General features: G+C 35.1%; 1 protein-coding gene across 2 annotated transcripts; it reads left to right on the top strand.

Annotated features, from left to right (window-relative positions):
- The first annotated feature begins 1,976 nt into the window (after nt 1-1,976).
- Nucleotides 1,977-13,695, top strand: LOC125857724 (protein ROOT HAIR DEFECTIVE 3). 2 transcript variants are annotated; one of them, XM_049537341.1, is made up of 23 exons: nt 1,977-2,279; nt 3,017-3,166; nt 3,499-3,565; nt 3,644-3,746; nt 4,419-4,489; nt 4,591-4,654; nt 4,742-4,807; nt 4,915-4,962; nt 5,057-5,119; nt 5,211-5,267; nt 5,451-5,609; nt 5,696-5,764; nt 5,870-5,961; nt 8,159-8,237; nt 8,549-8,714; nt 9,387-9,511; nt 10,176-10,438; nt 10,525-10,621; nt 10,721-10,882; nt 11,296-11,400; nt 11,808-11,902; nt 11,999-12,095; nt 13,064-13,695. In XM_049537341.1, the coding sequence occupies exons 1-23, from the start codon at nt 2,276-2,278 to the stop codon at nt 13,307-13,309; spliced, it is 2,448 nt and encodes an 815-aa protein (XP_049393298.1). In that variant the 5' UTR covers nt 1,977-2,275; the 3' UTR covers nt 13,310-13,695. The 2 variants fall into 2 exon arrangements, with proteins under 2 accessions (XP_049393298.1, XP_049393297.1); XM_049537340.1 differs by lacking the exon at nt 1,977-2,279 and having other exon boundaries at nt 3,007-3,166.
- Nucleotides 13,696-14,460: the final 765 nt, after the last annotated feature.

Here is a 14,460-nt window from a genome sequence, read left to right as displayed (position 1 = left end):
TCTAATAGAATTGAAGTCACAAAGAAAAGCGGGCAATGGATATCAAGCATTTAAAACTATACGTACTTACTAAATTAATTTCAGTAGTTGTAGCCATTAAATAACAACTATGTAAAAGCAATTGATATTTAATCATAAAGATACCAACTAGGATTGTGGTGGAACAATACATATTTATTATTTCTTGATCAAATGTCTCGAGTTTGAGTTTTTTTGGATACATACTATCTTTGTTAGGCAACATTTTCCCTTTCAATGTGAGACTCGGTAATACAAATTCAAAATTAGTCAAGCTTTAATGAATGTAATGAATATCGAATGAGAAACTAAAGAAAAAATATCAATTGACATTACTTTTTGATTTTGACCATATGTACTAAGAGGCTAATAACCTATAAGGGCGTCAAAATGGCAGAACATAGATCTATTGATTTTTTTGATCGAACTCATTAGACGCGACTTATCTAATGTAATTTACTTTTTATACGATGATTTATAAATTATTCCAAAAGGTTTAGGGAATGTTTGGTGTTAACTTTATAAAAGTTTGATTCTATATATTATGGGCCACACGCGCCGCTGGACGGCGTTTCTCTTTTTGTAAAATAAAAAACTTAAATGGACGGTTGGTGGACCGCATGTCGGTCATTTTATTAGACTTCGTCATGCTAATTTCCTTTATTCTCTTTATAATTATTATAACTAATTTCTATTTTTTTTTTCAAAGTATTCAAATTATTATTACTTCTTCCGTCTCAAATTAGGTAATAATATATATTTTTAATTTAAAAAGTATTAATTTTTATAATAAAAATAATATTACATTCATATCACTCTGTTCAAATTCAGCGGTGAAATTTTGTAATGGTTGGTGGGTTAATAAAGTAGGACACGGTAATTAGTAGGATGCAGTAAAAACTTTTACCATTTCATCTCATTACTTTTTCAGCTTTCCCAATAAGTTAAATGATGAACAAATTCAATCCTCATGATTGACATTAAAAAAGCCAAAATATACTTTATATTATTTTTCATAAGAAAAAGAAAACAATGGCTTGTGTGTGCTATAATTTTGTTTTATAATTAATAATGAAGAAAACATTGCACTATAATTTGCATTAACATTTTTTAAAAAAGTCAACGAGGAATAGAAATAAAATTTTCGAGAAGAAATCAAACTTTGAATAAAGATAGGTAAATTATTTTATCAACACGTAAATATATAATTACTTAGAAATTTTAAATCTACTTGTATTTTGTGTTTAAGTTTTCCCAAACATTATCCATTATTGGGTTTAAACAATTATAAATAAGAATATACTCAATCAGTTCACTTTTACTTGTCACAGTTTGACTTGACACACCCATTAAAAAATAATGAATGATATATGTATTTTACCAAATTATCTTTTATTGAATGATGTCATAGAAAGAGATTTGAAAAATAAGTAATTAATATCGAAGGTAAAACATAAAAAAAATTTATTGTCTTTTCTCAATATATTAAAAGTGACAAGTAAAAATGAAAATTTATTTTAGAAAAGTAAAAATGAATGGAGGGAGTGATATCTAATTATGATTTTTTGTTTACATAATATAATAATTCTTTACTATTACTCTATCACATATTTTACTGTATTTCAACCGTAATGTTGCATATTAATTACTACTTATTATGTAACATATTAAATTTGAATTTATACCCTTATCATTTTAACATTTTCATCATTAGATACATATATAATTAATTAAGAGAAACTATTGTGATAATTTAACTTTTTTTTTAATCTTATTCACAACATATTTTTAGTATTAATAAATAAAATTTAACATTACTATTATTATAGAGAGTTTTATACTAGTAGAAAAACTATTTTTGAATGACTCTAACGCAAATAAAATTTATCCAATGCCCTTTAAATTCTTTATCCCTTTAATGATGTCAAACTAAACCCAAAAAAAAAATAGAGAAGGAAATTACTCATGTTCTTGTCTACTTAGAATTTTCAAACCTAAAAAAACACCATTTGATTTCTTCACTTCTCTGTGAAAATTGATTTTTTTTACCGAAGTGTTAGTGCAAAATTCTTGTTTTGCCTTTATATTTCAGCTGTGTCCTTTGATCACCGGATACTCTAAGCACACTTTTTAAGACAAAAAGGGGCTGCTGCTTGCTACCCCTCCATCTGAGATCGCAAATTGTCTACTCCTTTTCAAGTTTCAAGTCTTTGCGATCTTCGATTGGGACCTTTTGATCGAGATTTCTACTTCTCAGATGGGTATGTTTTACTTTCTTCTCTTCGGATCCATTCTTGATTCTTGAAGGTTTATATCATTAACCCTTCTTCAAAACCCCTAAAATTTAATGATTCATTTACTGATTTTGTTATTAATTAATGGGGTTTCATGGTTTAGCCCCCTTTTCTTGGGTTTATTAGAAAGTTTGTTTTTTTTTCTTTAGGAAGATTGGTTTTTGCTTATTGGGTGTTTGAGTTCTTTAAATCTTGATCTTGATTTATGGGTTCTTGACGATTGCATTTGATTGACTATTTTTTTCTTGGGTTAGGCTTAGACATGGACTGAATTTGAGTTACCTTTGATTTAGTAGATGTAATTGGGGTTTTGCAACTCATGCATGTTTTCAAGTTGGAATAGTTTGGTTGCTGTAGATAAAGTAGTTTAGAAAGGATTTGAATCTTGGAAGTGTTTTTTTGGGTTGGAATCAGATTACTGCACACTGTGAATGTGCTGAATGCAGTTGTTAAACATACTTTTTGTCTGCTGTGAGAAAATGTAGGGTGCCCCCAAGAGGGAAGGTTGGGTTGAACTGATAAATAAGAGTAGATTTTACTTAACCACTTAATAGCTTAACCACGGGACTTTCAGCTTTTCTGAATCAACCGAAGCTTCTCCATTTTTCCATCTTGTTACGAAGTATTATGATGCTCTGTTGAAGGTTGTTCTGTTCATGTACAGAAGTTGGGTTTTTGTAAACTTTATACTCTAATGCTTTCAGATAACAAGGATGAGTGTTGTTCAACTCACCTCATTGATGGGGATGGAATGTTCAATGTTGCTGGAGTCGAGAACTTCATGAAGGAAGTTAAACTAGCAGAATGTGGTCTTTCATATGCCGTAGTGTCTATTATGGGCCCACAAAGTAGCGGTATGGATTCTCTCTCAAAAAACCTCAAATAATTATTACTTTGGATTATAATGACTTCAAATTAGTTTGGTGAAGCTTGACGAATAGTAGGTCTTTATCATATCTTTAAGTCATTGTCTGTGAATGCTTCATGTTTTTGACCAACACTGGAACTGATTCAGATCTTTATGTCCATGTCATTGAGTGCCTCAAGTCTCATCCTCTCCTTTTTGTCAGGGTTTTCTTATTTTATCCTTACTGTTTGACTACACTAATCATCCTAATCTTCCTTTTGGAATCAATGCTATTATATTGTTTTCCAATAGTGACTAAATTTAACTGTGATAATGCAGGGAAGAGTACACTGTTAAATCATCTTTTTCATACTAACTTTAGAGAGATGGATGCATACAAGGGAAGGTATGTGTAATTGTTTTATTTGCTAGATGTCTGCTGTTTAACTGTAGGGGTGAGCTGACCGAATCAAGTATTTTCTAGGTCACAAACTACAAAAGGTATTTGGATGGCTCGATGTGCTGGGATTGAGCCTTGCACCCTTGTCATGGATTTAGAAGGCACAGACGGTAGAGAACGAGGAGAGGTGTGCTGAAAGTACTTTTTAGATGATGGTTTACTTTCCATTTGTTTTGAAATTGAATTTTTTTTTTGAAAGAAAGTTTACTTTCCATTTGTTGGGCTTATATAAAATAAAGATAAATTCAAAACAAGTTACATGCTCTCGTGACCCACAACAACTAATAAGGCCAACTCCATCATTTATTTTCGTGTGACCAGATGCATGTTATCCTTAAAGCATTTTCCCCAAATGCCATACACCTTTAATAAGGGTGCAGATGACAGATAGCACCATGGACAGCTGTTTGTTACTTGTTGAAAATTAAAGTATGGATCATCGATTCATTTCACATCCCTACTTCTTGCTCTACAAAAATAAATTTCAAATCACTGTAGCTTTCTCTTTGTAAATTGTAATCCTATGATGAACTCACTGAATAACTTTTGAACAGATTTCAGTAGATTCCCGGTCTATGAGATCTTTTACCTCACTGTTCTGCGTGTTAATGTAGTTGCACTGTGTCCAAATATGTTTATGGATTTCCTTGCTCGACATACTGGGAACCGTTAACTGTTCTGTGATTAATTTGGAGCTAACCGAAATTTGAGATGATCCTTCTATAAACTTGCTCATGAGGTGGGATAACTAGCAATTGAGCTGATTGTTTCTCATTCAGGATTTACAATTTTTTTGTAGGATGACACTGCATTTGAGAAGCAGAGCGCTCTATTCGCACTTGCTGTTTCTGATATAGTGCTTATCAACATGTAAGTTCCTCTATTATGTGAAATATGCAGTACATGAACTTCTAATAAATTGAAATTAGAAGAAAATATGTATGTGTGGCTCAAAAGTATTAACTATTCAGGTGGTGTCATGATATTGGTCGTGAGCAGGCTGCCAATAAGCCTCTTTTGAAGACTGTCTTCCAGGTAAAGTACATAGATGTCTCTTTTATAGATGTTTCTTTTTCCTAACATTCCTTCCGGATGTTTTACGACTTACTCTTTTGTGACCAGGTTATGATGAGGTTATTTAGTCCACGTAAAACGACATTGATGTTTGTTATTCGTGACAAAACAAGGGTAGGTGCCTTCTTCTCTCAGAAGTGCTTTTCTGCCATTTATAGTATCTACCTGTCCTGTGAAAAAAAGTGTAGTTAAGTAGGTTGTTATTTCACTTTCATTTGTAGACTCCCCTCGAAAACTTGGAACCTGTTCTAAGGGAAGACATTCAGAAGGTACCGTATTCATGGTTTTTTTAGTTTTCTTGTTTTTTTTTCCCCTTCTAAACTCAACATTATTGATTTTATTGTACCTGTTCTGGCTGTGTAGATATGGGATTCTGTCCCAAAGCCGCAAGCTCACAAGGATACACCGTTAAGTGAGTTTTTTAATGTGAGTCACAGTAAGATTCATCTGCTGTTACATTCTCGTTGTCTGCTTATATCTATGCTCACAGATTTGGTGAAATTGATTGAATGTCCAGGTCGAGGTCGTGGCTCTTTCTAGTTTTGAAGAGAAGGAAGAACAATTCAAAGAGCAGGTATGTTTTTTTTTTGGAGCATTTGTTGAACATATATGTTCCTTTTTTAGTAGTTCACATCTACTTTTATCACATATGGTTGTCTTGGATATGTCGTTGCCAATGATCAGATCAGAAGACTTACTTTTTTGTTTAGTTGACTCTGATTTACATATTTGTGTTCCTTCATGCTTCTTTGTTAAGGTGGCTAGTCTTAGACAGCGGTTCTTTCATTCTATTGCACCTGGTGGGCTTGCTGGAGATAGGCGGGCTGTTGTTCCTGCATCAGGCTTTTCATTTAGTTCACAACAGATATGGAAGGTTATAAAGGAGAACAAGGACCTTGACCTGCCTGCCCATAAGGTTATAACCTAAAAATCTACTGGAATTGAAATTGTCAATTAGTTATCCATGTACTAGTGACATACTTAATTTTGATCTAATTACAGGTTATGGTAGCTACGGTGCGGTGTGAAGAGATTGCCAATGAAAAATATGTTTCTTTTACTGAAAATGAGGTATACATAATTGTTTAGAGGTTTATTTGAGAAGTTATATCTTGTTCTGTTATATCCACTACTTTGAAGATCACTGTTAATTTTAAATTGATTGACTTGTTGTAGGAATGGTCTCAATTAGAAGAGGCAGTTAATTCTCATTCTGTACGAGGCTTTGGAAGGAAGGTCAGCTCAATTTTGAACGCTTGTCTATCAGAGTAAGGACACAACTTTCGTGTGGTATAGCATGGTTGTGCTTCCAGTAACACACACAGAATGTTGGAAAGCTAGTATTTTCACACGTGAAGTTCATCTGGAGCGGATGTTCTTAATGTGATATTTCTTGCCTTCCAGAAGGACGCGTCTAGGCATTCTTGTGATTAGAGCAAGGAGAATATATGAATTAATTGATCATTGCATTTTCATCACATTTGATAAAGCTTATGGTATGAAAAACAGCTAGAAGAGGAGCATTAAAGAGCGTTGAGGACAAAGGATAAAACTGAATGGTTTCTCTGAATTTTATCTGTGTCTAGTTCTCTGCTAGAATCCTTGAAATTTTGTTCTTATCAGATGCTCCTTCTTTGATTACCTAATTAGCAGTTTAATGACTTAAGGTGTTGGGAAGGAAATGCTGGTGGAGCGGTGTTTAGGTTGATATACACAAGAACTAATGATACGCTAGAACTATGGTTGAGGTTCTATCGTATTTTGGTTTAGCATCAATATAGGAAAGCAAAGAGATTTAGATGAGTACTTTGTACAATATCTTTGCCATATTGTGCTGAAAGGAAGTTGTTTTTTTCCCGATAAATAGTTGTGAGGTGTTACTAGGTATGTCAAAAAAGGTTTTTATGGACTGATAAAAGAAAGGGTGTTACAGTATTAGGTATGTGGTTGTTGTGGCTGGCTGTGGATGATCCACCTTCTCGCTGTGTTTTTGTCACCAGATTTACTCTGACTGGAATAAACTTGGGTTGTGTGCGTAAAATCTCTGGATATTTTAACAAATATGATTACCTAAACCTAGGGTACAAATAAAGGAAGCAAACCCTTCTCTCAGTGTTCCTCCTTCCCTCCATCTTCTTGTCCTTTCAATTATTGGAGAATTACCTCTGGTGCACTACTCTTTCTTTTTCGTCCTCGAGAGTTAGCCAGTTGCCAAAGGTTGAGGGATTTGTGCCTTAGGTCACAGGTTTGAGCTTTGTGCCAAGCAAACTACAGTATTTAAGTGGAGAAGGGTAGAAGAGCGGGCTGATTGTCACCAAGTTCCGGTAAAACTACTTTCTTTTTCTTCTCCCTCACCCCCAACTTTAGTCACCCACCCCACCCTCTTTTTGCAGGATTATATTTCTCTCCTCTACCGTCTTTCTTCCGTTCTACTCCTAGACTAATAATGATGGCTGGGTAATACTGCAGGGTGCCTGCCGTTCCGCTGGTCCAGTTTTTTTTTTTTTCTTTCTTTTCATTTTGTGCTTTCTCCTTATTTTTTCTATATCAAAACAATCTATCAACTATTCCACAATCCTAAATTTGTTGGTGTCCCCGCCATCCAATTCCTTTGTATCCATTCGCTTTGATTAGTCTCTTTTTATTCTAATAGTAATTTGTTTTAAAGGTAAATTAGGAGATTTCTGAACTTGGAGTTCTCTGAAACTCACTCTTATCACTGTACTGATATACATCCCTCTAGTAAGGCTAAAAACACTCCTGGCGAACACCAGATCTGATGTAGATATAACAGCTACTGAGCCTTTTTTTTTTTTGATGAAGAACAACTATTGAGCCTTTACCACAACTAGGTGGAATCTATAATATAAGTACTCTGCTTCTATTGTATTTTTTTTATTTATTTGCTGAATCTCCCTTGATTCCATGAGAATATAAGCGATTTTGAGACTTACCTACATCTTTCTATTTAAGCACTTTTAGTCATCATAGTCACATCTACAGAATGGCGCATTTTGTCGGATGTGACCCATTTCTAATTTTTTCCATTCTTGTATTTCTGCACATGTCTTAACATCTGCCTTTTTGTGACGATCATCCTGTGGATTTGTTGGGCTTCAATCTCATATCACACTCATTTTGTGACAGTATGGCCTGAATATGAGTGTGAAGCAAATACAATAGTAGTAATTGAGAGTTAGTTTGATCAAAATATGTGACTTTGATCAGTTGAATGAATTTGATCTTTTAGAGCTTTAAATAAATAGTTATATGTATAATTATTAGCAGGAAATTTTCTTATGTCCTGAAATAGAAAGTATCATATTGATTGAAATGGAGAATATTCATTTTATTGTAATTTCTCCTACCATTTTCTCCCTTAGTATGTAATTTTTGTTTTTCATTTATGCATATATACATTATAAGAAGGCTGCACATGGATAATAAGATTATTTTTCTTCATAGGTATGATACCGAGGCTACCTTCTTTGATGAAGGGGTTAGATCCTCAAAGCGAAAGCATTTGGAAGAGAAATTGCTTCAGGTACCGGGCTAGGCTCTGCTCTCTCCTAAACCTGTTTTACTACATACACACAATCCTTTGGTTATATTCCCTGCATTAACCATTCTAAATTGACCAACCCAACTTGCTGGTTCCTGCGTCTTAATGAGAACTCTTTGGCTTCTTAGAGTCAACCAAATAAATGCACATGCTAAAATTTCTAAACTTAATGGTACTCATTCAACTAATGATGCAAATTCATTTTCTAAACACAATTTTTTACTCATTTTCCTCAAAATGAAGGGCCTTTTTTTTAATTGCATGCCCCCTCTGATTTATCCTGTCTTTTATAGCTTGTCCAACCAGCCTACCAATCTATGCTGGGACACATCCGATCTGATGCTTTTGAAAGATTTAAAGATGCATTTGAGAAGGCATTGAAGGGGGGTAAAGGGTTTGCTCTGGCTGCTCGTGAATGTGCTGAGACTTTTATGTCCCATTTTGATGAAGAATGCACAGGTATAGGATGCAATCTGCCATTGCTGTTACTGGTTTACCCCACTTGATTTATATCTTTTTTCTGTTGATGAGGACATTTTATCATTATGATAACCCCCCACCCCCCCAGGTCATTAAAAATGATCAAGGAGTTGATACCCTAACTCGATGTAGGGAGTCTGGTTATAAAAACTGTTGATTCTCTGGGAATAGACTTGTAGAGCTGACTATGCTTCTCTTAAATGTGAATTAGTTGAAGTAGTTGCTTATTACTGATGATTATTTATTGAAATGTTCACTTGGGTTTGCAGGGTAAATTTCTGATGTTTTTTGTTGCTATAGCGTACCCACTTCTATGCCTTTTTGGGTGCATGTGATTTGAGCTGTTATGACTATTGATATGTTCTTCTTCCCTTCTCTTGTAGAAATAACAACTTTTCTGGTTGGAAATATCAAACCAGAATAATTTTTGCAAAGAGATTGGTGTATCACTTGCTGATTTTCAGCATTTGTAGGAAACTAGTGTTCATTAATATTTCTCTTCTAAAAATCTTACCGACCTTGTAGTTAATGAAATAATGCCCAAAGACTGGAAAGCTTTAATAGGTGATATTTTGTGCGGGAAATAAAATGTTGAGCACAGTGTCAGCATCTTGCCTTTTGAAATCTGAATGCTGATGCATTATTTTGTAGATGCTATTATTGACCAAGCAAAATGGGACTCATCTAGAGTGAAGGATAAGCTGAGGCGTGATGTAGATGCTCATATTGCTGAAGTTCGCAGTGCCAAGCTGACTGAAGTGACAACCCTCTATGAGGTATGAAATGTGACAACCTTTATAGTTTACCATTAAGTGTCACTTTGTAGCCAGAGTTTCCATACATTTTGGAGGGTGCTCGTTTCTGAAGCTAGCTTCTGAGATTGAACAATGCCCAAGGTCCATTTTCGTAACATGATATTAAAGCCATACCAATCTTTCCCTGTTGTTTTATTATCCAACGATAAACCCTTGTGTTATTCAACACATCAATGTTTGACCCTTGTGTTATTCATCTCCAAATGTCCAGTGTGTGTTATGGTTGAGATGGTAAGGGTCCCACATCGGACCAGCGCATGGGATGTCATCTCCCTTATACCTCGCCTTCTCATGTAACTTTCGAGGTTGAGTTAGGGCCAAGGTTTACTATATTAATGTGACTTTGCGGAACTCACTTCATTTTTTTGTAGTGTTCTGTTCTAGGATTTTGAGGTAAAAAAATGGGCGTTGGCATACTTGGGATGTTTAAGATCGTTTCCCTGATTAAAGGATGCCATCACTTAGTTGCCTCTGATAGCTCAATTAGCTGGTCCCAGATGCATATTATTTATAACTATTTGTTGTTGTTAGAGGATCCTACATGATAGCAAACAAGTGGGATGACCATTTGATTTTAAGTTCAAATGTAAGCTTATCCTGGAACTGAAGAGAAATTCTTTGTTAGACAAAACTGAACGAGGCATTGGCTGGACCAGTTGAGGCTCTTTTAGATGGAGCTGGTGATGATACATGGCCAGCAATAAGAAAACTGCTTCAGCGTGAGACTGATACAGCAGTCTCTGGTTTTGCTGCTGCACTTTCTGGTTTTGAAATGGATGAAGAAAGTAGGGATAACATGGTATTGCGGTTGAAAGATTATGCACGAGGAGTAGTTGAAGCGAAGGCAAAGGAAGAAGCTGGAAGGGTCTTGAGTCGCATGAAGGACAGGTATGGACAGAAGTTTATCTTTGTTCTACAGCTCTGACATACACTATTTATTATAAATATGCTGATGAGCTGAAAACTATTTGCAGGTTTTCAACATTGTTCAGCCATGATCAAGATTCTATGCCACGAATTTGGACTGGCAAGGAAGATATTCGCGCAATTACTAAAACTGCACGATCAGCTGTATGATTGACTGACATAAGTTCCCTTTTTTTGGTGTGTGATTTCACGTGTCAATTATTACATCTAAGATTGTACTGACTTCTCTCGATTTTCTCCCAGTCTCTGAAGCTCCTGTCAGTTATGGCTGCAGTTCGCTTGGAAGATGAGGGTGACAATATAGACAAAATACTTATAGTTGCTCTTGTAGATGGAAAACCAGGTGCTTCTTCCTCAAAGAGCATTATATCAGTTGATCCTCTGGCATCTAGCACTTGGGATGAGGTAATTCGCTTACTTATGTGGTTTGTCTTGGAATGCAAGCAAAAAAATTGGCCGACGAAAAGGGGAAAGATAAGATTCTTTCCATTAATAGGCCAGTCATCATTACACAGTTCAGAGTGTAAATATTTTGTTTGGGATCTCGCTGGTGATGACCATCAACTAAATTATGTGAAAATTTGGATTGAATATAATACAATCAAGTTCTATACGTACACACTAATCTCCACAACATAGTCTGAGGTGTTCTTTGCTTCATCTTAATGAATTGATTTTTCTACCTGAAAAGACTACAAAGGTCCTAAGAATTTTTTTCGTCTTTAGGAACTAGACTCTTTTTTGTATGATTAAGTAATCTTTGCGTGGTATAGTTCAGCCCATCAAAATGTTCATCTTGTGGTCAATTTATATTGCAGGTCCCTCCATCAAAAACTTTGATTACACCTGTCCAGTGCAAGTCTTTGTGGAGGCAATTCAAGACGGAGACTGAATATGTTGTTTCACAAGCCATTGCTGCTCAGGCAAGATATTAGATTCTACTCTGCATCTCTTTCTGCTTTTCTGACAGTGCATTCTTTTATGTTGTTTGATTGTCGGTTGAAGCTCTGGAAGTTTCAACAAGGGTAGGAAGGTATTGTAAATGCTGTCTATATTCACTAAATAATGGTATTAAAAACAGTTGAAGTGCTATCATGTCCATTGAACACCCGAGATTTGTTTTGATCAAAGAGTGGGATGTACCTTTTGGTACTAGGAGGTTGATTGTCTTTCATGCTAGCCGCTAGGTGTATGAATTCTAATTTTGTAGTGCTAAAAAGTCGGAGAGTACCTATACACCTGTAGGTTATGTTCTGGCATCAATAATGTTTATTTGAAGTTTTGCCCTTCGTTCTTGATAACTTCTGATTTTCTCTTATTCAACTTTCAGGAGGCTAGCAAGAGAAATAATAATTGGTTACCACCTCCATGGGCAATTGTTGCCATGGTTGTTTTGGGATTCAATGAATTCATGACACTTTTGAGGTATTCCTTCTGACTTGTAGTTCATGATGCCCCCCTATATTTTACAGTATAACATGGTTTAACTCTAGCTCATGCGGTTTTTTTCTCTCTCTCCAGAAATCCTTTATATTTAGGGTTTATATTCGTCGCCTATCTGCTATTTAAAGCTCTTTGGGTGCAAATGGATATCTCAGGCGAATTCCGCAATGGAGTTGTAAGTGCTGAATCTTCTTTCTCAGAGTTCTATTGTTTGCAAACTAGAAGCAATTCAACCAAAAGTCTTTATAAAAAGGAAAAACAGTTCAACCAAATAACTTTTGTAGACTCTTGCTAGTTGCTTCTTAAAAGACTTAGAATTTTTTTTCTACACTCTGCAAGTGCAACACTGATGATTTTCAGTTGCAAATGACGTTCTAAAATTCTGTTCCACGTAGTTACAAAAAGAAGTAATGAAATTGTACCCTTCGGGGTGGCCCAGTGGTTTGGTCTTGAGACTTTCATGTTGGAGGTCTCAAGTTCGAAACCCCTTGCCAGCAAAAGCATGAGGTTTGCCTTCTGGGTCGAGCTCGTCACACCGGACTTGCCTAGTGCGGGTTGCCTCTCCTATGTGGTTTGCGAGCTATTGTATAGGAGCGAGGGTTTTACCCTGTGCGCACCCAAAGGGTAGTAGTTGTGGGTTTCCCTTGTCGTCAAAATAAAGAAGTAATGAAGTTGTGATCTTCCCGTGGTGCTTCTTTTCATCGGTTTATTTACCTGGAGATGTTTTACCTAGGCTAGGCAACTAGGGGAAGGAAGATAAACTCATAAAAGTAGGAGATGCTGGAAGGGAAATAATTACCTTTCATTTTTTTTTCTGATCATCCAAACAAACACAGCAACAGAACAGAAAATCTTGGAACTTTTCTTTTCTTTATCTGTTTCCAAGCGATGCAAGGAGTAGACATTTGTGGTCCTTTCAGTAGGTTGTTATCTCATTTGATTTTCCAATGGTGAAATAGATTTGACATATCCTTTCTATTTTTGCGATGTTTTATACTTCACTGTTTATATTGTTATGTAAGTCAAAACACAACCACTCTGGCTTAATCTTCTTTATCCACTTAATTGCTTCATTCACAAATGTGGAAACTTATGAAATAATTGTCTTCTCGGGAATGTGATCTTCTATATGCATTTTGGCAGCTTCCTGGACTTCTCTCTTTATCCACAAAGTTCCTTCCTACAGTCATGAATCTTCTTAAACGACTAGCAGAGGAAGGACAAGGTATGGCAAATGGTCAACCTCAGGGTAACCCTGCTCTTTCGTCAAAGAGCTTCCGGGGTAGCACAAATGATCACGGTGATGTATCAACCAGTGGTACATCCGAAGTAACTTCAGAAAATGGAACAGAATACTCTAGCTCCTCATTACATGACAAAGCACAGTAAGCTATTGTTTATAACACCCACTCTTATTCTGCGACAGCAAAGTTTTAATGCTCATCCAGACGTGGTATGGTGCACAATTATGCTTGATTGCGGCTAGCACTTTTAGAGACAAAGCATATGAAAGAATCAGACACTGAAGGCATTGATTTTTGTACACTGAATAGGCTGTGTTTTAATTCTCTCTTGTTCTTTTTACAGTTGATTTTATTTTGTTGGTGAACTAAGAGAGGCCATTCTTTTCTGTGTTGTTTCATGTTTGTTATCATTCTCCTTGTTTACAATCAAAATTTTCTTGTGAGAAGCCTAATATAATGTCTGTATTTTATGGATAAGCTGATGAAAGATATCAGAAACTATATTTTCTAATGAGATGGGATTTTTGTCAATATTATTAGTGAATCTCTGAAATGTTTTTCTTTTTGCTAAGATTTATGATGTAAAACATGTGCATCTAGGGAAGAGTGAAACTATATCCTAACACCTTATGAATTTGGTCGGTTATATGAATTCTCATTGTCCAGGTTTCTCCATTCAAAGTTTTTATTTGTATTACATCACGAATTGTTAAGTTTTTCCCTAGCCTATTGTAACCCCCTCTATATGAGCTTGAGATGGACAAAATATAAGTTCTTTTGTAATCGGTTATATGAATTTTCATTGATCATGTTTTTGTATTGAAGTTCTATATGTTAGCCTATGGTAACCCTGTTCTAACTTTTAGTAGTTTCTAGAATGAAGCATCAGAAACTAGTAAAGCCATAAAACACAGGTGAATTTCTATTTTTAGGTTAAGAAGAGTGTATGGACCACCAATTATTGAATTTCTAGGCTGTAATATACATTATTTATCTAGCTATATATTGCTATATATATTAGGGGTTAGTCTTTTCTGCCAATTTTGTCAATTATTATTTGTGTAATTGCTGAGTTGTTATTATTATGCTATAATTACTGAGCCACGTGAGAAGCCTATAATTGAATGAGTAAATTGAATTTTTCAAAAGAAGAAGAAAAAAAGCTTACTTTTCCCAAGCCAATTATAAGAACTATATGTACTATACCCTCTGAATAGTTGTCACATTTATTTCGCAAGTTAATTTGACTAATTTTAAAAGTTACATTAAATTTTAGATATTAAAAAACTATACAAA

This window comes from Solanum stenotomum, chromosome 3 (genome assembly GCF_019186545.1).
Source record: "Solanum stenotomum isolate F172 chromosome 3, ASM1918654v1, whole genome shotgun sequence".
Lineage (NCBI taxonomy): Eukaryota > Viridiplantae > Streptophyta > Magnoliopsida > Solanales > Solanaceae > Solanum > Solanum stenotomum.
The sequence above is the reverse complement of the archived record's forward strand: the minus strand, read 5'-3'. Positions and strand labels throughout refer to the sequence as shown.

What these genes read in the sequence shown, in the direction of transcription:
- LOC125857724 (XM_049537340.1), top strand. Translation starts at nt 3,007, where the DNA reads ATGCTTTCAGATAACAAGGATGAGTGTTGTTCAACTCACCTCATTGAT. An exon ending in AAGAACAATTCAAAGAGCAG is followed by an intron (nt 5,268 to 5,450) that starts GTATGTTTTTTT and finishes TTCTTTGTTAAG; the next exon opens with GTGGCTAGTCTTAGACAGCG. An exon ending in TGGAAGAGAAATTGCTTCAG is followed by an intron (nt 8,238 to 8,548) that starts GTACCGGGCTAG and finishes TGTCTTTTATAG; the next exon opens with CTTGTCCAACCAGCCTACCA.